Source organism: Amblyomma maculatum, chromosome 1 (genome assembly GCF_055883805.1).
Source record: "Amblyomma maculatum isolate TAMU_Amacu chromosome 1, ASM5588380v1, whole genome shotgun sequence".
NCBI classification, from domain to species: domain Eukaryota; kingdom Metazoa; phylum Arthropoda; class Arachnida; order Ixodida; family Ixodidae; genus Amblyomma; species Amblyomma maculatum.
In genome coordinates, this window is record NC_139344.1 from 171,260,694 (window position 1) to 171,285,607 (window position 24,914).

At 48.1% G+C, this 24,914-nt stretch overlaps 1 protein-coding gene across 2 annotated transcripts in view; it reads left to right on the plus strand.

The window, feature by feature from the left end:
- Efa6 (Exchange factor for Arf 6) overlaps positions 1-24,914 on the plus strand; it is a 279,435-nt gene that overhangs the window by 154,993 nt on the left and 99,528 nt on the right. For both annotated transcript variants that reach the window (XM_084589581.1, XM_084589582.1), the window contains exon 3: positions 22,978-23,031. In XM_084589581.1, the coding sequence (XP_084445707.1) occupies positions 22,978-23,031 (54 nt within the window). The remainder of the gene's footprint in view (positions 1-22,977; positions 23,032-24,914) is intronic.

A 24,914-nucleotide genomic window follows, 5' to 3' on the forward strand; every position in this document is an offset into this window, starting at 1 on the left:
AGAATAAAAACGTGTGCTTAGTTCTAAATTTTTTAATATGTTTTGTCCACATAATGCAGTGCACTTTAGTGCCGTATATTTATGAAGAACTGGCGATTCTTTTTTAGGAGATTTAAATGAAAATTAAAGATGGTGTTGTCCTTTAAGTTCGAATCAAAGTTGTCCATTTTTTTATATTTTTGAATTTTGGCTAATTTCGAAGTAATGTGGAGAAAGAACGGACAACCCGAGAACTAAAAATTTTTTCCGGAATAAAGAACACAGCCTGCGTGAGAATAAGTTTCAATGGCAACAATTTATTGGATTGTGCCAGGATGTAGTACTAAATATTGACAATTTGCAGTATAAACTTTCAGTTTTATATTAATTTTTATAATTTTAAACAATATAATGCAACGCCTTTTTAGTCCCTAAGAATTCTGAGGTACTGAACGTTCTTGACGGAGAATTTAATAAAAGTCGTAGATGTGTGCGCGCGCGCGCGCGCGTGTGTGTTTGTGTGTGTGTGTGTGTGTGTGTGTGTGTGTGTGTGTGTGTGTGTGTGTGTGTGTGGTGTGTGTGTGTGTGTGTGTGTGTGTGTGTGTGTGTGTGTGTGTGTGTGTGTGTGTGTGTGTGTGTGTGTGTGTTTTAATTGGAATCATAGCTCAATTGGGAAAAAAGGTCGACGACCGAAACGTCGATGTATACGAGGGGCTCGTTATTATAGAATTTAAAGGAGCCAACAGTCTCTGAGTCCAAGGCAAACGTTGAAGTTTTTTTTTTTAATGCAATACAATGCAACACTTTTTTAGTCCCTAATAATTCTGAGGTACTGAACGTTCTTGACGGAGAACTTAACAAAAGTCGTAGATGTGTGTGTGTGTTTTAATTGAAATCATAGTTCAATTGGGAAAGGGGCCCCTTTAAATTATATATATATATATATATATATATATATATATATATATATATATATATATATATATATATATATATATATATATATATATATATATATATCCTCTCTGGCTGCTGCCTGCCGCAGTTCCACAAGCAAAGCCGCCCCTTCTCGAACGTTCCTTAGTTAATCTTCTGTTTCTTAGCTAAGCCGCTTTCACTGCATGGTGTTGTGCCGGTGGGGTTATCACACAGTATCCCACCGTCAACAGGGTTGTGCCAAGGAGTTGATTGCATAGCGCTCGTCACCCGTCTCGTGAACGCGGGCTGTCAGCTCCTTGGGCGGTAGCAATGAATCCGAGTCGGCGCTGGTGAGATGAAGAAAAAGCTTTATGCACTATTTACAGGCATTTACACAAAGAGTTCGGCTCTGGGGCCGAAAGCTAACATAGCCATACGCGACTGTTCTCGCGCAGCGACGGCCGGGGAGATTCCGCCGCGTCCGCACTGTCAGGGGCCAGCTGCTCCCTATGGACGGTAGTGGCGAACTCACTCTCGGAGTCTCGAACGGAAGCACTTGAGTCTCCGTAAACCGAGAAACCGTTGACGCTCAAATGGTCCAATCCGACGGCAGCACTTTCGCAGGGCCAATGGGAGAGCTTGCTGCGCTCTTGCTTCAAATATGCCGCGGGGCGAGAAGGGGTCCACCGACAGGGCCACGGCGCCGAGCTGTCTGGATGCTCAGCTCATGTTTAAACACGTCGCTTCTCTCCCCTTGGCACGGCTCGCCTCCAGTGCACTAGTGCTTTGCAGAGAAGTATCCAGATTTTGTGAAGGAGGCGTTCGCCGGAGAAGTTTGGCATCCGGCTGAGTTTCTGGGCTGCTTTGGCCGGGCACAACAATGGACACTGTATTAGTAAATGCATTACTCGGTTGCCGCCTGCGCGCGTGGCTATGTGCAGGGTCTTAGTTTCTGAGTGTTGGGTTGCACATGGGTAAAGGCAACCGGCCTGCTATGCGTGCACAAACGCAAGGTCGGCACGCGCTGCTAAGCTTGACTTGGTGTCACTGCATGCACGCTTCGCGAGATGCAATAATGCGGTGAATAATGACAGGTAGGTTTGAGAAAGTGTTGCATGCTGTAATTAGATCTCAGGGCTCTACGAATACCTTTACGGGTACACTGGGTCCTCAATACTGCCAATGTCCAAAGCCGTTTTGATCTGCCCTGCGACTATATCGCAGACGTATGACGATATATTTGGCATCGTCTTTGGACGCTTCCTTCTGTCTTGAATTTTTTGAAACTGAATCAATATGACAGCAACGATGCGACCGCGTGGCTGCAGCGCTTTCCAGACACACGTCGATGCCGGAATCTTCGTGCCTGAAAACGAAATAGAAAGGATTCCTCTGTTCTGGCAGTCGCATCTCCCGCATCGTCTGCTGAACGCACTCTGAAAGCGTAAAGCCTTGACCACGTGGAGTGTTACCGCACGCTGGAATCGCGCCGTGTGTGAAACGCCAGCTGCCCTGCCCCCAAACTTGCTGCGCCACGGGCGCAAGATGTGGGAAGGATGAACGCCCATGCATGACAGTAAACAGGCTCAACTGCACCACACGCCTTGCTTTGTCGCACAGACATCATCACGCAAGCGCCGGTGAGGCGATAATGCTTCAACTAGAGGTTTGCATGGGCCGAAATTTGAAGCCCGAGACCGGCCCAGGCCCTGTCCTACAGACCTTAGCCCAGCCCGGTCCGACAGTGAAAGGACCTAGCCGCGGCCTGCCCCTACGCTCAGACTTAATTGCGCCCAGACCTGGCCCCGCGGCCCGACATGCTGTAATTGCAGTTGAATCAAATAAATAACTTCAGGACTATGATTTTATCTAAGATCTTGAAATGTTGAATTCTCACGTCTAAGGTGAGCAATTTGTAGAATACATAGAGGCATCCCTTCATTTTCTTTGGCTCCTCTTGTCGACTCCACCGTGCTTGCAGTAAGCGCTGCTGCTAGGCGTTGCAAGTCATATTGAGCGCAGTAGTCATCTTGCTGGTCGGGGGCATGCAGATCATGCGACTCCGTTAAAAGGAATATTCAGTTCATCAGGATTATTCATTTCGACCTACTCCATGTCCTTCAACGTGGACCCTGTCGCTGTTGTCGTCGTCGTGTATGCGTTGGGATATTTTGGTCATAGAAGGAAACTCCAGTGAAAACTGATTTAATAACACGATGTGAAGAAAATTTTACAGAAAATCACACCGACGACCGTTTCGTTCAGTGTCTTGCAAGCCACTGTCCGGCGTCCGCCGACGGTTCGCCGTGTTCCCCTCTCCAAGCCTTCCCTTGTTTCCTTTTGGAGGCCCCCCGCTTGCTTGGGCTCTTGGAACCTGGTAGTCGCGGCGCCATTGTGGGCAACAGGACTCCTCCTTGGTGCCCAGGCTCGCGGCCCCCTTGTCGGCCCGGATGTCTGGGCAGTCGGGCGTCCGCGTGGTGGATAGGCCGCCAGCGCGTAGGCCTAAAATTTTCACCGTGGCCTGAACGCGCTTCAGTACATCGTTGTGCCATTCAGTTTCGAAGAGCTTCTGCCGCTGAAGAGGACTGCGGTATGCATCCCTCCCTCCCTCCCTCCCTCCCCCCCCCCCCCCCTCTCTCTCTCTCTCTCTCTCTCTCTCACACACACACACACACACCACACACACACACACACACACACACACACACACACACACACACACACACACACACACACACACACACACACACACACACACACACACACACACACACACACACACACACACACACACACACACACACACACACACACACACACACACACACACACACACACACACACACACACACACACACACACACACACACACAAACACACACACGCGCGCACGCACGCACGCACGCACCACACACACACACACACACACACACACACACACACACACACACCACACACACACACACACACACACACACCACACACACACACACACACACACACACACACACACGCGCACGCACGCACGCACGCACACGCGCGCACACACGCGCACGCGCGCGCACACACACACACACACACACACACACACACACACACACACACACACACACACACACACACACACACACACACACACACACACACACACACACACACACACACACACACACACACACACACACACACACACACACACACACACACACACACACACCTTTCGAGTGGTCGCTCGGCCGGCGATCAAGGAGACGAAACCGCCTGACACCCCGTTTGGTTCTGGCCTTTTTACATTTTTTTTTTGTCCCCGACAGACCCCAGCCTCCGGGTGGGCGTTCGATGCCGGCTGCCGAAAAGGTAAACCGCGTTGGCCGCCGCGTGATCGCGTCCAGCAGCAGAATGCCGCGACGTGTTCATCAACGTCGTCCCTCAAGTTTTTGCTTGCTGATCGTGCTAAGCGCGCGGCAGTGGGCTTCGTGGACTGCACGTTGCGACGTCGCGATGTCAGCGCACGGTCTTTTGGTGCATTTTCGCATTCCTTCCCCTGTTATGCTTGTTGCAAGCGTTGTTTGCGCGCCGGAAGGGAAGTCGAAATTCCGCGTTATTTCCGCCCGGGCTACGGTGGCGGCGATTACTTTCGTACAATTGCGCACTTCGTTAACTGCGCCTCTCTTCGATGGGTCTGCCAGTGTTTGATGCTCGTTTAACGGCCCGCGCATTTATTATCACCGTCGATGGAGCTGTGTAACTCCTCTCACCGTTTGTTCACGTAATTTCTTCATCCGCCGAAACCTCTCTCCCACTCGGCGTTTCTCTGTGCCGCTGCACGCGCCGCGCTTTTCTCAGGAAGAGTAATTAAGACCTCGGGGAATTACCGTTAATTAATCACTTGGTCGGCGGCCACCGGGCGTCACTTTTTATTGTTTCTTGGTGTGAGGGACGTTTGTCCCCTTACGGTGCTACTTTTCCCGTTGAGCGCACGATACCTTTTTCTTTTCATTCATTTCTTAAAGGCCATCGCGTATTATGGCGGCCTTGAATGCATGAAATCTTAAGTACCAGAGTAGTACTTTGAACTCTATTTCTGTCCTTTTTTTCCTGTTGTGTTTGCAGCTCCTTAGTTTGGATGACCTTCGTGTATGTTTGTCGTGCGTTGCTGTTATCAAGCACTCAAGCTTCGCGATTTGCTCGAACTCCTTATGCGGCTGTTGCCCCTTCCAATTAGTCACGGCTTTTGCGCTCATGGGCGTTCTCATTTTTTTTTTTTTCTTAATAGCGGGCGCGTCTCCGCGGTTTCCTTCGTCGTGAATACACGTGCAGTGTTTCCTCGTGTCCCATAATGGCGTCTGCTGTTTCCACAGCACACGTCGTGCATCTTCCTGTTTACAGCGGAATGTGGTGAGCAGGGAGGGAATCGCGCCGCCAAATAGATGCTCTTCTCCCGGTTTCGCCGACCCGTTCGGTGATTTACGGACACATCTCCGCGCGCTGGGCCGCTGCTCTCTTGTCGGCCGGAGCTCCAATGCGGGCTGAGTCGTCGGATCAGCGCATGCAGAGCTCTGCACGAGCATGCGCATGTTTTGGCCGAATTTGCATGGAAAACTCGTCGTCCTGCGTTCGCGAGCGAAGGAGCAACGCCCATCACTGCCTATAAATCATTGCTGTGCACGGAAGAGCTCCTTCGTGTGCCTTGCTGCCCCCCCCCCCCCCCCCCTACTCCCTCTCGCGCGAGGTGTCGTCAGCGTCGCCATTTGCTTTGCACTTTTCTCATCGTTCATCGCAGACGGTGATTTTACAGGGCTATCTTCGTCGTAGGAGGCCGGGAAAATAGCCTAGCCTTAATTAGTCGTCAGCCCTTCTCGTCCGGCCTGTTTTAGGGGTACGGTTCTCAGCCGCTGACTTTTATACGCATGTTTTGCTGAGGTGAGGTGGTAGGTCAATCTTTATTTTGTGTTCTTTTTTTCTCTCGTCAATGTGAGCGCAAAATGCAGCGAATTAAGCGCAAGGAATCCTTAAAGCATTAGAAACTATGAAAAGGGGGAAATCAGCTGTAGAGGATCAGATAACTACAGATTTGTTAAAGGACGGGGGGGGGGGGGGGGGGATATCGTGCTAGAAAAACTGGCCACCCTGTATAGACAGTGCCTGGTGTCATCGACGGTACTGGAACCATGGAAGATGCAAACATTAATTGTCCTCATTCATGAGAAAGGGGACTCTAAGGAACTTAAAAATTACAGACCAATCAGCTTACTGTCTGTTACGCATAAGGTATTTGCTAAGGTAATCGCTAATAGAATCAGGACAACCTTAGACTGCAATCAAGCAAAGGATCAAGCAGGTTTTCAGAAACGGTACTCTACTATCGATCATATCCATACCATCAACCAGGTGATAGAAAAATGCTCGGAATATAACCAGCCCTTATACATAGCATTCATTGATTACGAAAAAGCATTTGACTCAGTTGAAACCTCGGCGGTGATGCAGGCATTTCGAAATCAGGGGTAGACGAGCGGTACGTGAAAGTGCTGGAAGATATATATATATAGTGGCTGCACAGCAACCATAGTTCTGCATAAAGAAAGTAACAAAATTCCCATAAAGAAAGGTGTTAGGCAAGGAGACACAATCTCCCCAGAACTATTCACAGCTTGCTTAGAGGAAGTATTCAGAGACTTGGAATGGGAGCAGTTAGGGATAAGGGTAGATGGAGAATACCTCAGTAATCTGCGATTTGCTGATGACATTGCCTGGCTAAGCAACTCGGGGGACGAACTGCAAATAATGATTGATGACCTAGACAAAAAAATTAGAAAGGTAGGCCTAAAAATCAATATGCAGAAGACTAAGGTAATGTTCAACAGCCTCGGGAAGGAACAGCAGTTTACGTTAGGTAGCGAAGCACTGGAAGTAGTAGGCGAAGATATGTGTACTTAGGACAGGTAGTAACCGCAGATCCGGACCATGAAAAAGAAATAACGAGAAGAATAAGATTGGGATGGAGCGCATTTGGCAAGCACTCGCAGATCTTACCTGCACTCACCTATGGGGCTGAAACGTGGAGGATAACCAAGAGGGTTCTACTTAAGCTGCAGGGACAACTAAGGGGGCTATAGAACGAAAAATGGTAGGGGTGGCATTAAGAGATAGGAAGCGTGCAGAGTAGGTCAGAGAAATAACTCAAGTTACTGACATTCTAGTGGAAATTAAGATGAAGAAATGGGCATGGGGAGGACATGTAGTGCGAAGAGAGGATAACCGATGGTCGCTTAGGGTAACAAACTGGATTCCGAGGGAAGGAAAGCGTAGCAGGGGGCGGCAGAAAGTTAGGTGGGCGGATGAGGTTAAGAAGTTCGCAGGGGTCAAGTGGATGCAGCTAGCACAGAACCGGGTTAAGTGGAGAAATATGGGAGAGGCCTTCGCCCTGCAGTGGGTATAGTCAGGCTGATGATGATGATGATGATGATGATCATTTAAAGAAGTGACCGGGATCATGTGTGCGTGAGGACGCTGATGATAACCATTTTCTGTTACATTTCGTGAGCTGCTGTTGCGACCGGATGATATTTCAAGAACGAAGGTGCGATTTTTTTTAATGCTCGATATTTCATGCAATCGAAAATGGTTCTTGTTCCTTCGTGCTGTCGACATTGCTCTCTCTGCAACCGAGTCACCAGGCAACGTATATTCCCCCCCCCCCCCCCCCCCTTTTTTTTTTTTTTTTTTTTTTTTTTTTTTTTTGCCACCCTTGCGCCAAGTTCGCAAGCACCCGCACAAAAATGGGAATTACTTATTCGAGATGAAAAACCGCCGCGGCACCTCACTGACTTCGGCGTCCAGCTGCTGATCTCAGAGTGGGGGGTTCGATCCCGGCTGCGTTAATCGTATTTTGATCGAGGCAGAATGCGAAAACGCCCGTCCGCTGTGCGGAATCGTCACATTGTAAAGCACCCTCGGTGGTGTAAATTAATTTGGAGTTCTAAGCAATGGTGTTCTTCATAGCTTGAGCCGCTTGGTGACGTCAAACCCTCACAATCCACAACTCCACTCCGAACTAAAGAGGCTCGAACATTCCTCTCAGAGAAGGAAAGCTGAAATTGGGAAAGGGTTCGGATGAAGAAACATTCGCATATGGCAGAGAAAACTAGAGTGGTATGCTTGCAAAATGTCAATGTTTCCGTGTATTGGGAAAATATCAAATAGGTCACTGCATCGAGTAAGTGGTGGAATAAATTGGGTTCAAAATGGGTATGATAACTTGCCAGGATCGGGTCACAGTAATGAAATCTTGAAGCGTTTCGTTAGCCTAGCTTTCTTCAAGCGCGTCTCAAACAAAGCCTTTTTATAGAAACATCACTTTTATTATTATTTTTTTTTTACCTCAACAACAAGAGGCTCTTCGTGCGCCTGCATGCACACAGAGTGATACTTGTACTCAGCATCTCGTGTAAACAAACAGCGTGTTCAGTGAGTGGTCGCAATATGTGCAGTTGTGGTCGGGTGCTCATATGATTTCCCATTGAAGGAAATTATTGGCTGATGCGGTTGGTTTGCTATGTGTGGTTTAACGTCCGGACGCTGAACGTGAGAAGGGAGGCCGTTGCGGATGACTCCGGATTAATTTCATCTACGCAAAGTTCTTTACGTGCACATGTTTTGTAGCGAGAACTACACTGGTCACAGTCTTGCCATTTCGCCATTCCTGTCCGTGAGAAGAAGAAAAAGAAGGAGAAGGAAATGGCGACAGATAACTCGGTAGTTGGAAGCGGCCAACGACAACAGCGAGTTATAGGGCAGCAGGTTCGTTCGGACGTTGTGACGGCGGTGTGCCACCTGGAGTTCGACGTAGAGACGATGTCATACCACTAGAAGTATTCTACACCCGAAAGTGATTCCCATATGGCGTAAATAAAGCTGAAACCATAGAGTAAACTACTGTGCGCAAAAGCCATGCCTTTACTTTCAAGCCGAACCTAAGCGTAGCCATGCAGCTTAAGAGAACTTCTTGTTAGGCTAGTTGGTGTCTATTCATTATAAGTTAAAGGCGCCAAAACAGCACGCACACACACAAGAAAAGAACGGGACAGAGTAGCCATGCAGATTGCTCTCGAGTTACTGGAGGTTTAATTACATGCTAAATCACAGCTATGTTGTTTTTTTCTTTTTTTTTTTTTTTTTTTTTTTTTTTGCATATGGGCTCCACCGAAATGCGACCGCTGCGGCCAGGATCCCAACCCGTAGCCTTGGGCTCAGTAGCCGAACGCCAAAGTCACCTAGCCATCATAGCCGGCTGAATGGCCGAAATGGTTCGCTTGCACGACTGCGTATTCACGCGATGTTTTCTTTTGTCTGCTTGCTGCTGCTCCTATACTTGCGGCTTTACCTTTCTCTGCGTACAAACTCCTGTAGCCAGCATTTTCACCGCCGAGGCTGTTATATATTTGTGCGTTTGTCTCTGCATGACTAGTGACAGCTTTCCTGGGCTTTTGGGTGAAGTTCAGTACCACTCGACACTGCGCAATGCCTCGAGCGCTCTCTCTGTCAGGCGTCAGCTTGCAACGAGCACGTATGTGCCCACAGCTTTTGTCATGTGCGCGGCACTTAACGAAGCTTGGCGTCCTAAATCTTTTACTTGCCCTTTTTTTTTTTTTTTTTTTGTAAGCGCTTAATTTATTTGCCGCTGTCGCATAAGAAGAGAATGTTCCATATCTACAGCGCGATAAACGGGACAAGAGAACACAATAACGACAAACACAGCGCTGTGTTTGTCGTTATTGTGTTCTCTTGTCCCGTTTATCGCGCTGTAGATATGGAACATCGTCACCAACTCGCCCAACAACTGACCTATAAGAAGAGAAGAAATTGCTCCAAAATTTCGTGAGCCTGACCTGAGTGCTCGAAAGAGTGCAGCAGGCTTGAAAGAAACAGTGAATATGAAGGAATTTTTTTCTATCTCGCCGGTGTTTCAGTTCTTTTTCTTTTTAATCTTAATGGCGTACTAGGCTGCTATTGAAGAGGAGAGCCTGCATATATAGCGGCTTAAAAGAGCGAGTGGAATCGTGGCTGTTCGGTTGATTTTAGAAACATTGAAAACAAGCGCCGCAAATGGAATAAAAGAATGCGAACATTTTTTTTTTTTTTTTGCAATAAAGTTGACGCAGAGAATACCCGTTCCTTCACACATTTGCCGTTTCAAATTCCACATTGAGACTTGAGTAGCTTCATTTGAGGGAGGAATGAGTAAAGTTAGCCAGCTGCCTCGAATCGTTATAACCGGAGCTAATTTTTATGGTGAGGGGGGAAAGCGAGAAAGAGAAGCAAGCAAAGCTTGAAACTATTTGCCTCACAATTGGGGCAATCATCTAGGAGCTTGATGATTGGTGTAAAAATGATTTGTGTCACTTGCTCTGTACTTATAAGTCGGGGTCTTTTTTGTTTCTTCGCACTAATCACGAGCTTCTTTGCGCCAGATGGTGTGGTTCCAGCGTGTCAAATATTGCCAGTAATTACGGGCTAGCGTTCACGAAGTGAAGCGCACGCAAAGTAAACTTAAAAAACAAACAAAAAAAAAAAAAAAACATTCAGACATTTTCTCGAGTCCAAATTGTTGGGCTTTGATGAGCTTAGCTGATGTTCCTCGTTCGTTTCATTTCCTTCTCTCTTTCTTGTTTTATTCTATTTTCTTTATTACAGTTTTTTGCTGTTTTTCTTATTTCCTTTTTGTTGTTTCCTTTTTTCTTTTCTTTCTCTTTTTAGCTTTCTTTATGTCTTGCTCTTTTTTTATATTTATTTTCTTGTTAGTTTTGTTCGCTTCTTTCTCCTGTTTCTTTTTCTAATTTTTTTATTCTTCTTTCTTTCTTTTTTTACTCTACTTTGTTGATCATTCTTCCTTTTCCTTGTTTTTACCCTTCCTATACTTCGCCCCGCCGGAGTGGCGCAGTGGTTACGGCGCTCGATTACTGTTCCCAAGGGTGCGGGATCGAATCTCGGCCTCGGAGGCTGCTTTTCGATGAAGGCGAAAAGAAAGGCGCCCGTGTGCTGTGCGATGTCAGGGCACGTTAAAGAACCCCAGGTGGTCGAAATTTCCGGAGTCCTCCGCTACGGCGTCTGTCATAGCCTGAGTTGCTTTTGGGACGTTAAACCCTACAAACCAACCTTCATTTTTGCGCCTGCAGCGGTACCTTGACGCATAACGGAAGTGTGTTCGGTCATTTGGAAGCGTACTTACTTATTTTACTCATTTCATTTCTACTTGCAGTTTAATCGTATCCTAGCTGAATTCGGAAGTGTACTCCGACTACTACGTGTCGAGCGCTACTGCATGAGTGGAAACATTATGACACATGCTGCACATGCCGTTTGCGGTTTCCTTAATACTTCAGCTGCCTAACAATTCTCTTGCGCACTAACTGAAGCTGATGCCAGTATATCAGAGACCCAATTCTCAGCTGTAACCCTCCTCGGTGGCTCATCGGTTAGAGCACTCGACTGCTCAACCCAAGGACGCTGGACCAAAACCCGGCCGCGGCGGCCGCTTTTTGATCAAGGCAAAAAGCAAAAGGTGTCAGGTGGCGTTGTAGTCTGCGATTTTGTTGGATTGATTGCCCAAATTCTGAGCGCGTTTGCCCATCTGCCAGTTTGCCGCCTCCTAGTACGCTACCGTCGCTTATAATCAACTCCGTTGCCCGAAGGGACATCGGGTCACGTATTCCGTTGACTTTTCTTCATTTCAACTAGGATGTCATGAGCTGGCGTTTTTCTCATAACTTACTCTATCCCCCCCTCTCCGTTTCTTTACCCTACCGTTGTGATTTTCGTATCCGTAGCTGGCTGCACTATCAGCAAATATATTTCACGTTTTCGCTAGCTTAATTGATAGCCACATTCCTCAGGTAATGAAGTGATACAACTGTACTTTTTCCTAGCGCACACTTCTTTCATACGATTTCACGTTAAGATGCTTTACTTTCGCAGATGGTACAGACACGGGCTTGATATCGCGCTTGTAAGAAATCTGTACCATGGTAGAAGAACAAATGGTAGCATAACTCCCATAGAAGCCTGCGTGTCGACTCTGAGCGAGGCTTTAGTTTCCCGGCGCCCCCTGCGAACTGTGAGGCAAAACAAACACGTGACGTTGCTTGTGACGTCACAGTGACGTACTTTTGGCGGGGAAATCGATTATCTTTTCACTTATGAACGAAAAACAAGGCCAACAACGGCGGAGGCAGAACGATGCTCGGATAAGGCAGAAAAATGGACACCGTAACTGTTCAGCCAACTTGACATGGATTTCTACTGTCAAGTTTTACGTTAACTGAAATGTTACGGCATCTTTAACCACCTTATCATAGCATCGTTCGGCCTCCGTCGTCGTTAGCCTAGTCTTTCGTCGCGCGTCATGTAAACGCATTCTGGGGCTTATTTCTTCGGGCACGTTTGTGAACAAGGGCCTTCAAGTGAATTCGGCAAGCACATGGATAGAACCACATGGCTTGAGGCATTTCACTAAGGGCATAAATGAGTGAAGCTGTGCTGCATAGAAAGCCAGGCTTTATTAATTCACGATTACTTACATAGACGCTTCACGACAATGAAATCTTTAAATGTAGGAAAGCAACCACCGCTCATTCGTCACGGTCTTCATGAAATCATCGTGATAACAAAATGACCTGAGCGTTGGTCTCCAAACGAGACGCGGTGAGATTATAAAAGGGTAAAAGATCTTGCTAACAAACAAAGTACATATCAGTGTCAAAGAACAACAAAAACAAACGAACGGAATAACTAACGCTAGCGCTAGAACGCCAACCTGTAAGAGCTTAGGTAAGCAATTCAAATTGGGTTTGCTAGTATTTAGAAGTTAATGCGTCTGAGAAGTGAAAATATCTACGATATAGCTTCGCTCCAATAAATCTCGCCCTGTTCACGATTCCCATATTTTACTCGCGCTGCATTTGCCACTGAAAGGAGTCAATGTGAGGTTACAAATTTACAACTTAAGCATTTAACATGTTCATGAGAAAGATCCCATTGACAATAGGAACATCATCACTGTGATAACAGTTAAAGCACGTTCAGCGAACGTTGGTGCGGTAATACTGGTAATACGACGCAGTAAGCAAAACACGCAGCAAAGGGAGCGGAACGGAAGGCTTTGAGCAATGCGACAAGCGTCTAGGGGGCAATAAAATCTCACCTCCACCGTTCAATTAAACCACGCAGCGATACGCCGCTCATGCAGACGTGTATCCGTAAAACAAGCCACCACTTTTGCGACGTGCCTGGGAGGCCGAGCCGAGCGGACGAGCTGTGACGCAGCATTGTCCCATCGTCCGGAAATGCGCACATGCAGCGGCAATCAGTTTCTCATCGAGCACACAGTCTTCGCCTTGCTGTAAAGCTCTACCACAACCAGCAGAATGAAATACTGACTGTTTGGTACAGATAACCCACTCTGTACGCAGCACGCAACGATGAACGTTGAACCGGGGCCGATGACGCACCCATACCGCGGATGAAAGATGATTTGGCCTGAGCCATTTCTGAGCTTTGGGCAACTACTCAGCGGATAGTAAATGGCCGAGAGAGGCCGTTAGAAACAAGTTTAAATATTATTATAAAGGTGACACGTTTTTTCTTACGCAAGAAACAAAAACTGCATTCATTCCTGAGCGCGAATATTATGTTTACTTTATAGTTCTTTGGAGTTCTGGCAGATCTTATTTTCTGTGTACTAGTAATTTGCCTCACAGTTCGCAGGAGCCCTCATCATCGAGTTGATGCCGCTGGCAGTTGGCAGCTGCACGCGTTTTCTTCCAAGTTGCATAGACCTTATCTGTACGTTGTTTTGTAAGGCAAAGCAACTACGAAGTGAAGTGAAATATCGAATTGGTATCCGAAGCAGACCTTATTTCCCGTTTCGTTTCCTTTACTCTACCCCTCAAATCATTTTTTTTTTAATGCAAGTATATTAAAAAAAAAGAAAATTCTTTGCTACCCAGTTCTTGGCCGATCCCCGTCTGTGGGTATGTGCCATAAGTTATTTGGACAACAACAACAACAACAACGACCTGCGCCGACACAGGAAAGATGCAGAAACGTTGAGATGCGGTGCGTTGACTTGACGCCTGCTTGCGGTGCGCAGGCTGTCTACCACTGCTAACGCTTGTCTGTAAACCTCGTAGAATACGTCGGGACGCGGCGTGCAATTTCGGCCACTTCCTTGTTTTGTCCGGAAGAAAAGCAAAGAAGAGTGCTGAAAACGGCACGCGACTGCAGTACACTTTGGCGGCTGATTGGAACGACATTTCGGAAGTGTTGTGTACGTACAATCAAAAAGCGATAATGACAGCGGCAACTGAACGACGAGTCTGCGACCCTGACATCCGAAGTGAAATCTGCCTCGACAACTTCCTGGCCCGTTTTCATGCCGGTTGCAGCGGTTCGCAGCGACAATCAGGCTCGCGCTCGGATGTCGGCGTTTCCCGCAGTATTCGTGACGCGCCGGAGGCGTCTCGTGGAAATGTTGGCCAAGGCTGACGCAGCTGTAGCTTCCCCTGCCGTCAACGACATCCTGAAAGCGAGTGACCGAGCCCGAGCTACGATGAGCGGCATCTCTCCTGCTCGAGTGCTGGCCGGCGCTGTTTTCGTTGGGTGTGTCGTATTTAGCTGCGCAGATTGGCCAGAGCCACTGCGCCGACACACTGCACGTCTCTGCTTCGTTTCGCGAGGCGTTTCGTGTAGGTCTCCGGGATCGTTACGACCTGGTGATAGCGCGGGGAGGCCTTCGAACGGATCATCCACAGTTGTAAGAAAGTAAAACCGCGAGAAAAAGTGTGGGTCAGGGTTAATTTGGCCGACGATGATATGAATATGGGATTCCGACAACTAACTGCGTTGCTTATCTTTCGTTATGCTTTCAACATCTCTCTGACGCTCATGCTTTGAAAGTCGTTGGTGCGTGTTTTGTGTGTGTGTGTGTGTGTGTGTGTGTGTGTGTGTGTGTGTGTGTGTGTGTGTGTGTGTGTGTGTGTGTGTGTGTGTGTGTGTGTGTGTGTGTGTGTGTGTGTGTGTGTGTGTGTGTGTGTGTGTGTGTGTGTGTGTGTTTTACTCCAAAACGTGGTGTTTTAATGCTTAATGACATCGAACACGATCACGCAGAAATGTGAAAACAATTTTGGAGTCAAGAAGAGAGAAAAGAAGTAATAGAGAATTTTGTGTCGGGTAAGGTGTAGAAGTTGGCTTGAAGAAGCTGGTTCGGGGTGAATTGTTTGCTTGAAGCTTGCTTTTCAACAGCACGAAGGTCGTTTTTCGATTTCCTATATACATCTTGGTCTAGCTCCTTCTGCATCAACCGCCGTCGTTGGTTGCACAGAGCAGCGGTTTGGTTTGGTTTATGGGGCTTAGCGTCCCAAAGCGACTCAGACTATGAGAGACGCTGTAGTGGAGGGCTCCGGAAATTTCGACCACCTGGGGTTCGTTAACGTGCACTGGCATCGCACAGCACACGCGCTCGTTGCTTTTCGCCTCCATCGAAAAGCGGCCGCCGCCGCGGGGATTCGATCCTGCATCCTTGGGCACAGTGCACAGAGCAGCGATTTTCCGCCGTATTGCTGAATCATGTTTTATCATTGGCGACCAATATCTGTCGCCTCAAAGTATGGCGTGAAGGCGGACTGTCTGCATGAAAAATATTGTTAAGGCTTATTTACAGGATGCCATTTCACCTTAGCGTGGTGCTTTCACGGCCAGATGGCGAGCTTCTTCGACTACCTCACATTTTTTTTTCTTTATTGCATGATTTGTTACAAGTACATCAGTAAAAAATCGTGGTTGTCATGCCCCTTGGCTTTCAACCGTGTCTAATGGACTTTCATTACCACAAGTTCGCCCATCAAACTCAAGACCTCCTCTGCAGCGCCTTGCTGCTTCAAAATTTTTTAGTTTATACACTTGTTCAACAAAATAATCACATACAGATCGTGCATCGACAGCATAGTGTCTATAAGCCTACTCCTCCAAATACTGTGAAGGCCCAATAGCATGATGAGGTCATATTGAAAATCATCATTAGCAGTTGTCAAGTACCGAATTCCACGGGGCGTCAATGGCAGGCCTTTTTTAAGGGTCCTTTGTAACACATCCCAGTAAAACACCGCATCCCAACAATCCAGGAACACGTGCTCAATTCTTCGACTACCTTAGGAAGCGCTGAAGAGAGGAAAGAGGAAGTGTGAGGTGAGCTTCGACTACCTCACACTTCCTCTTTCCTCTCTTCAGCGCTTGCTAACATTTCCCCCTTCGCAAACGAAGCCCCCTGGGCTGTCAGCCAGAGTCCGAAGAGTGGCAGAGCTGCTTCATCCTTGCGACATGGACAACTTGTGCTTTCTGCGAGGGACGGTCTTGGAAAGATTGGCGAGACACCGCGTAATTGAAGTCATTGATGCGTGTGAGCACAATAAATGGGCCTGTGTAGTGCGACAACAGCTTCTGGGACAAACCACTCTTGCGGAGAGGCGTTTAGAGCCATACTAAGTCTCCGGGAAAGTAGCAGGCATCCCGGTGCCGATGATCGTAGCGCTGTGCTTAGAGCGGTCCTGCGAGGACGAGCTTCTTCAGCGCGGCAGAGGGTGCTGGAAATAGAAGGCTCGGTGTCGAGAGAGAACGGCAAAATGGTGTCGAGAGAACTTCGAGGCGGACGGATATCGAGAAGAAAAAACCGTCTATAAGCAGTTGTGTCATGCTTCGAGGTGTTATATGGGCATATGTAATGAAGGGAAGCACTTCATCCCAGTCTTTATGATGAGAGTCGACATACATTGCAAGCATGTTCGTCAGTGGCCGGTTTGTACGTTCAACGAGGCAATTTGGGGATGGTATGGTGTAGAGTGACGGAATTGGCACGAACAAAAGCGCAGAAGCTGTTCCACGACATCTGCCGTAAACTGGCGGCCACACGGTCACTAATAATGACACGAGGAGGCCCATGACGGAGAACGACAGGACGACAGCGTGAAGAAGAAAGAGACGTCAGCGGCGGTGGCGGTAGGGATGGTGGCAGTTTCACAGTAACGCGTGAGATGATCAACGCATACGATGACCCAGCGATTGGCTTTGGACGAACGGGGAAACGGGCCAATGAGGTCTACACCCACTTGCTGATATCGTGTGGTCGGTGGTGTCACCGGATGTAAGCGGCACGGCGGGGAAGTCGTGGAAAGCTTGAACCGCGGGTACTGCGCACAGGAGGTCACATAACGCTGAGTCGTGCAACGCATATTTGGCCAGTAAAAACGTTCCTCGATGCGGGTCCTGGCAAACCTCAAGTGCCCAGCTGTGACGTCATCGTGGATTGCGTGTAGAACTGAGAACTAGAGGCTAGCCGGAACGACGAGCAGGAAGCGCGCACCGGCAGACGAGCAATTTTTTTTCGGTAGAGCAAACCACCGCGAATGCAGAAAAGGTTCGCAGATGTCGGATCACAAGCTCTTTCAAAAAGCGGTACCAAGTCTTGATATTTGCGCTGTTCTCGCTGGAATGTGGCAAGATCCGGAAATTGTAAGGAAACGATGGTAAGATAGTCATCAAAGTTGTCGTCATCGCAAAGAGTAGTCGCGAGGGGCTGCCGCGAGAGACATATATTATGGTGAGGCTACCCTCCCCCCCCAAAAAAAAAAAAAAAAATAAAATAAAATAATGACAGTCAGCATCGACGTGCTGGCGGCCACTTTTGTATGACAGTAAAGGAGAACTCCTGAAGGCGTAGTGCCCAGCAGGCCAACCGACCGCAGAGGTCGCGCAGATTCACCAGCCAACAAAGAGCAGAGCAAAACAGCGCAAACTTCACAACGGACAGAGAAGGGCAGACGAGACACAGGCGCCTGTGTCTCGTCTGCCCTTCTCTGTCCGTTGTGAAGTTTGCGCTGTTTTGCTCTGTGATGAACCAACTAGCTCGAGATGTTTTCTTCAGCCAACAAAGCGAATGGTGATCGGTGATGACTGTAAAGGCACGCCCATAAAGGTGCGAGCGAAACCGCTGTACGCCTAAAACAATAACAACAAGACACTGTTGCTCTGTCACGGTATCATTGCGTTCAGACTAGCTGAGGGTGCGACTTGCGTAAGCGACAACGTGTTGATTCCCACCATGCCGTTGTATGAGCACAGCACCCACGCGGATGCCGCTGGCGTCAATGTAGAGTTAGTAGGAGCTGTCGGGCTGAAATGACACAGTAAGGGCCGCGAGGTAGAAAGAAACTTGAGCTGGCGAAACGCAGAATCGCATTCGGGAGTCCATTTGAAAGGAGTATATCTTTCTCCAAGAGGAATGTGAGCAGGTAGGCTACGTCAGCAAACTCGGGTATGAGGCGTCGAAAGTAAGAGCAAAACCCCAGGAAGCTCCCGAGTTCTTTCAAAGACGTGGGATATGTGACGCAGTTGACAATATTTTTACTTTCTGTTTCGTTCTTTCGTCTTAACTTCTTTTTGATATGTGCAGGGTAACGGCGTGAGCGTGTCCGGTGTTCCTTGTCCGAACATGTGTGTCTCTCTTTGCCCCAGAAGCTTTTCCTTAGGCCTGATATGTTTGTGGGCAAACAGGCCTGTCGAGGTAGCGCTGGCACGAAAGATGTCGCATTTTCAGGTTGGCTGTGTGCTTTGATTTCGACAAGATACTTGCGCGCACGTCGGAGGCGAGTTTCGCGATCGAAGAGCCGATATCGTGTTGCCGGGGGGCACTGCCCGTGTCGGCTGGCAATACGGAATGGATATCTCAATAGTGGAGAGGAACAGGTGGAGAAAATGCCGCGACTTTCTTAGGCCCAGAATCGGAGCGACACCACCACCAGCAACGCGTACCGCGGTTGTCAAAGCATCAGGACGCCTGTCAGAACCAAAATATTTGATTTGTTCGACATTGGAGCGCTTTTGTGAGATTATATTTGAACTTTCCCGCTTCTGGAAGCACGGTACTCAAAAAAGTTCTCTGTGGTTCAGAAAGTAGACTTTACCACTTAACGCATTTTGCGTTCTGCTTCACTGCCGAACACTCAACTACTGCAATGAAGAGCGGCACAGATGGTGCGCTTTCCGCACTAGGTGGCCGCCGCCGTTCATGTTCGCCTTGCTTATCCGAAGGATGTTGTCTGTATCTTTTGTCTCCGGTAAATTGGTGCTACTGGTTTTTTTTTTTCTTTTTTTTTTTTCGTCGATTTTACCGTCATGGGAGAGGATACTTTGTGGGGAAGCTCTGACCAAGCCTGGTGTGTACATATTGGCGGTGCTGCACCACAAAACAGGAATTTACTAGTACCGCAGGCTCGTGGGCATTCTTATCTTAAGACTACGCTTAACACATTCCAGTTGAAGTCAGGTAGGAGGAGGAGGGGAGCTCGCATTTGTCGCGAGTGGGGGTTCTGGAATTAACGCAGCGGGCGCCTTGGGGCCGGTTATTCCATCCGTCAACTAGAGACCGCCGCAAACGCTCACGCCAGGAACGAACCTGCGGGTGACGTCCTCGTGGGTTTTTTTTTTCTTTTTTTTTTCTATTTTCGCATTCGAGTCTGCGAGCAGTCCAACTGTGCTGCTCTGCGTCGTGGGGTTGCCGCAGTGAGGCCCCAGGGGATGCCGTGCGAGTGGGATCTGCTCACTCCGGAACTCGCGTGCGGCGCACTTATCTTGGCGCTCTTCTTTTCTTAACCCGCGGCGTCCTGAACTGTTCGGTGCCTTGGTGCCCGAGCCCGTTGGGGCCGGCAGCCCGTTTCTTTGCGGATCGTTCCTATTGATGCGTGCAGCGTGTTTAATGGCCGGTTTGTTTCATTCACTGCGATCTTTTTTCTCGGTCGGCTTCGCGTTTTCTTGGGACCCCTATGTTTAAGAGGCGTGGCCAATGGATGTTTCTTTTTTTCTCTCTATTATCGGGAACCATGTTTGTTTGGTGAAAGAAGGGTGAAGGGAAAAAAATGTGGATTGGACGAGCACATAACGCCACCTGCGCATGAAAAACAAGTGCCGCCCGTTTCGTCGTTCGGATGGCGAGATCAATACGCTTTTTTCGCTTCGTGCGACCAAGTGCGGTCGATGTCGAGCCCGCCTTTCAGAAGTGTGTTTATCCGCCTGGTTATATGGGTCTTCTCCGGGATGATGTTCTAGTTCGGGTATTCAACAAAACGGAGCGAGGTAGAAATGCCTGCTATTGCATTCCTCCCCGCTCGTTGCCGCGTTTCTTTGGCGCATTCGCTATTGTTTTCTCTTGAACAGATCAACCGTGGCTTGTCTGAGGGCACAGCTAGTGGCGGCCTTTATCCGCAGATAGTATGCTCTTGCCTCAGGGCGTGGCATTCTTTTGCTAAAGTGCGCATTCTTGGGCAGGAGTGTTCTGAGGAAAATTTTGCGAGAACAAAAAGAACTATAACCTATGGGACACAAAACTCGCTCCTTGTGACGACTACCTTGTTTTTTTTTTTTTTTTTTTTTATAAATAGGAGCTCAGTAAGACGAAGGAAAAAACCCGCGAAAAAATAAGAGGGGGGGATGGGCAGTTGTGCACTCGGCGCAAATTTTTTAACCGGGAGTCACAGAAAATCTGAAATTTGTCACGGCTTACGCACAGAAGCTTCATCGCCATATCAGCGCGCGTTCCTATCCAAAGCACACTTTCGGCAATTACTCTGCTTCCGGAGCTAACCACAGAAAATGTAGGGGGCCGGCAGCTGGTTGAGTTTCTAGGCCGGTGTTATGGCCGAATAACATGTTCTGGTATCCTGTAGCTTGACGAATTTTAACGGAAGTAGAATGTCTACTCTGCTATCGTTCAACGTTTTTGTTCAATTAATGCGCGATGCGGGGCGCCGTTGTCGGTTTGGATGGTACTGAAATTCGGGGCACGTTTTAGCGTCCCAGATAGTTGTAATTAATCCAGAACCTTGCACTGCTGTATGGTCACAGCAGCTCCTTTGGTTCGGGGACATGTGATCCACTTAGTGCTAGTAGAGACGACTGCCTTCTGCACCAGAACTATACTGTTGTGCGGGAACTTGGGATCCTGGTTGCGCGGCGAGCCGGGAGCCACCGAACTCTCCACAATTTTTACTGCTCGTGTCGCCTTTTGTCCGAAAATCGGATACGAAGAAGGGTCGCTGAACGACACGCTGACGGCTACACGGACGCTGTTGCGAAGATGGCGAGGGTTCTGAGAACGGGAAGAAAAAACCCGAGGTCACAAAGAAAGCAGCAGAAGGACGCTGGGGCAGGGAGGAACGAGAGATACGCTAGAGGAGATCGACCCAGACTCGACTCGTTAGTCCTGCCGGCGCGTATATTGAGCTCGCCGTGTAAACCGTCATCATCAGCGCTGCCTGCAGCTGTGGTCATCATCTCCCACCTCAAGCATGTGCACCGGATCACAGCAGTGGCGTCCAGACGCAGCCTCAAGACCGTAGGGGGTAGCGGGGCCATCCAGCTGTGGTTAAATCTGTTACTGGCCCTGTTTAGTGTGTGATTTCTCCCCTCCCCCCCCCCCCCCCCCCCCCCCCAGAAAAAAAAAGAAAAAGAAAAGATCCCTATAACCGGGACATCACACTGTCGACTGAAACAAGTAATTTCTTCCATGACCTCATGACTGTCATTTATTTTCTTCGAAGCCCCTCTGCATCGCTAGTTTCGGGACCGACGTCAACACCTTATGCGGAACTTGAACTTGTGATGCAAGACGTACCACGTTCGCTGCTGTGATCGAATGTGGCGCTGGTGAACACTTCCCAAGTGCGGACACACGTAACAATACCATTTAAAGTATGAGATGGAGCAGCAGCCTTAGTAGCTCAGTATGTGCGACATACTGAGACATACAGAAAGGTAGGCTTGAAAATCAATATGCAGAAGACTAAGGTAATGTTCAACAGCCTCGGGAAGGAACAGCAGTTTACATTAGGTAGCGAAGTACTGGAAGTAGTAGGCGAATATGTCTACTTAGGACAGGTAGTAACCGCAGATCCGGACCATGAAAAGGAAATAACAAGAAGAATAAGATTGGGATGGAGCTCATTTGGCAAGCATTCGCAGATTATGACTAGCAGCGTACCGGTATCGCTCAAGAGTAAAGTATACAACAGCTGCATCTTACTTGTACTCACCTATGGGGCTGAAACATGGAGGCTAACCAAGAGAGTTATACTTAAGTCGAGGACAACCCAGAGGGCTATGGAACGAAAAATGGTAGGGGCAACATTAAGAGATAGGAAGTGTTCAGAGTGGGTTAGAGAAATAACTCAAGTTACCGACATTCTAGTGGAAATTAAGAAGAAGAAATGGGCATGGGCAGGACATGTAGTGCGAAGAGAGGATAACCGATGGTCGCTTAGGGTAACAAACTGGATTCCAAGGGAAGGAAAGCGTAGCAGGGGGCGGCAGAAAGTTAGGTGGGCGGATGAGATTAAGAAGTTCGCAGGGGTCAAGTGGATGCAGCTGGGAGAGGCCTTCGCCCTGCAATGGGTATAATCAGGCTGATGATGATGATGATGTGCGACATGCGGAAGTCGTGGGTTCAGATCCCACCTGTCTCAGTTTTTCTTCTACAGTCTGTAAGATATCCTCCTTTATAAAATATTACAGAGCTAATTTCCTCCTGTAGTCAGCAGAACCTCAATAAAGTAACACTCCCCGATGTTTTCATCGGTGTCGGTGACCGTTGGCTTCGTTTGCTCGTGCAGTGTGTCGTATTTTGTTTAAACGTTGTGCAATAAACGTGGCTTAAACTTGTTTATTCCTCCCCCCCCCCCCCCCCACCCCCTCCCATAACGTGAGCGCTACCAGTCTGCCGCAGCTGTTGCGACAAAAACGCTCGCGCAAAGAAATGTGCGTTTGTTTGTTTTTTTCTGCGTTTCGCGCTCAGCATTGTCACAATATTTCAGCTGCTGCTGGAGCTAGATTAAATATCCTTAAGTGTGCACCATCAGCAGCGACATTTTTTTTTTTTCCTCGGGAGGTGGGTGTCCGTATGCATTTTTGCGCTCGCAAGTTTTATTACATGCAGTCTTTTGGTAATTGATCTTTCTTTGTATCTTCTTGCTTTCACAGTACTCAAATGTCTGAGGCTGGCCAACGATGTGGTGACACTGAAAATAAAGAAAGGTACGTTCCTTCACTTTTGACGAGTTTATTTTCGGTGCGCAGAACTGACTGTTACATTTGCTTTTTAGGACCGTTGTGTTCACTGTGAGCGGTTTTCGTCTCCATTTTGTCGTGCTACTTGGCGTGCCGGTAAAGTTGGCGTTTGTAATGAGGGATTGCTCATCAGCATGCACCCAGGCCCAGCCCTGGTATGGTCTGTTTTCTTAGCACATTATTGAAGCGCAGTTAGGGAAGTTAACGCCTTTCATGTGTCATATTGCCGTTGCGCCGATTGTGTATTGTGCTATGTACCGTGACAGCTCATCGCATCATGCAATGGAACGTGGCCCTTGCGCTCGTAGTCAAGGCTAGTTGCGCGACGGGGTGTGCGTTTTTGTCCGTGCGGGTTGTCCGCGTTCCAAGGGGTGTGTACGAAAGCGCCCGGGATAACTGCGCGAAAGCTGCCGTTTATTTTCCAACAAAAGAATGGAGGTTTCGGAATATAGAGTGAATAGGTCGCTGCCAGGGCAATGTAGCGCGATCCCTCTGCGTGCGGATGCTGTGAAACGCGCCGCCCGTGAGGAAAGGCTGTGCTGCAATGGCGGACTTGAACGAAGCTAATCGAAGAACGAGTGTGTGTGGAACGCGGAAGAAAGCGCTTTACACAGGATGTTCTCTTTTTTTTTCTTTGAGAAGATCCAAATTTTTTGACTAAAGGTAACTGGCTTTAGATTAATTTTGTTTTAGTCCTAGGGCTCTATTGAGGGCTACGGCGGATACCAGGTAAGAGACAGAATGGTTCAATTAGTTCGCTAATTACCTAAATACGCTCACTTTTTTATTTTCATTTTATGGGCTATATTGTGTTTGCAGAATTGTAACTCGCCCTTCAAATAGTATAACCAAGGAAAAAAAAATGATTGTGCGCGTTACAAGACCCACATATGTCGCCCTGAAAGGTGGCTTCATGTCATAACAGTGCGTATGACGTATATCGCACCACCCGGAGATTTCATCACTGCACTGCCATCACCTACGAACCAGTAGGGTGCGTGGCAATGCACTGTCTATTGCGCTTACCACAGTGGCCTCATTGATAGCCGCTGCACCGGGACACAATCTGCCTTTTTCACAAAGTGTGGCGCCCTCTGGGAGTGGTTGAAAAGTCGTCTGCTACTGGTTGAAAACGTCCTTGGCGCCAGCGAAATGACGGTGTGTGTTCTGGACAGCTACCGCCATCTGTCGCATACGTCTGTCAAGAATATTAACTACGCATGGCCTCCGAGATTACTTACGACTGCGTCGATCACGGAGGCCAGGAACTGCGCATGTGCAGCTTGGGTTGGTGGTTTGTTTTCAACCAGGGGAGGGGCGCGCATGCATAGAGCGGCCTTGTGAAAAAGGCGGATTGGCGCGCCTGGTCAGCTTGCAATCCGGCCTCTAAGCGCCGAGGCGAAGCGCTCTCTCTTGGTGCTGCAGCGATATACGGTGTGAAACCGCCTATTAGACTGACAGCTTTAGGCCTTGTAACGCTCGTTAGAATTTTTTTAAGAATTTTTTCCTTGGCTTACACTATGTAGAGGGTGCACGGTCCGATACTGCAAACACAATAGACCACCTGAAGTTAAAATTAAAAAAAATTATGAACGTATTTTCTTAAAGAATTAATTGGATAAGTCTCCCTCTTACCTCAAGTCCGCCGAATGATAGCCCTCAATATGTAGCCCCAGGGATAAAATATACGCCAAAGCAGTTCCCCACCCCTTCTCCCCACCTTTGTTTTTAATTTTGGACTTAAAAAAAAGCACCTAGCTGGTATATACGTGCACATAGGTATGCATGCCGCTTATAGATTTAGTTAAGCATATCCGTCCGTTTTTTGTTTTGTTTTTTGTTGAAAATAT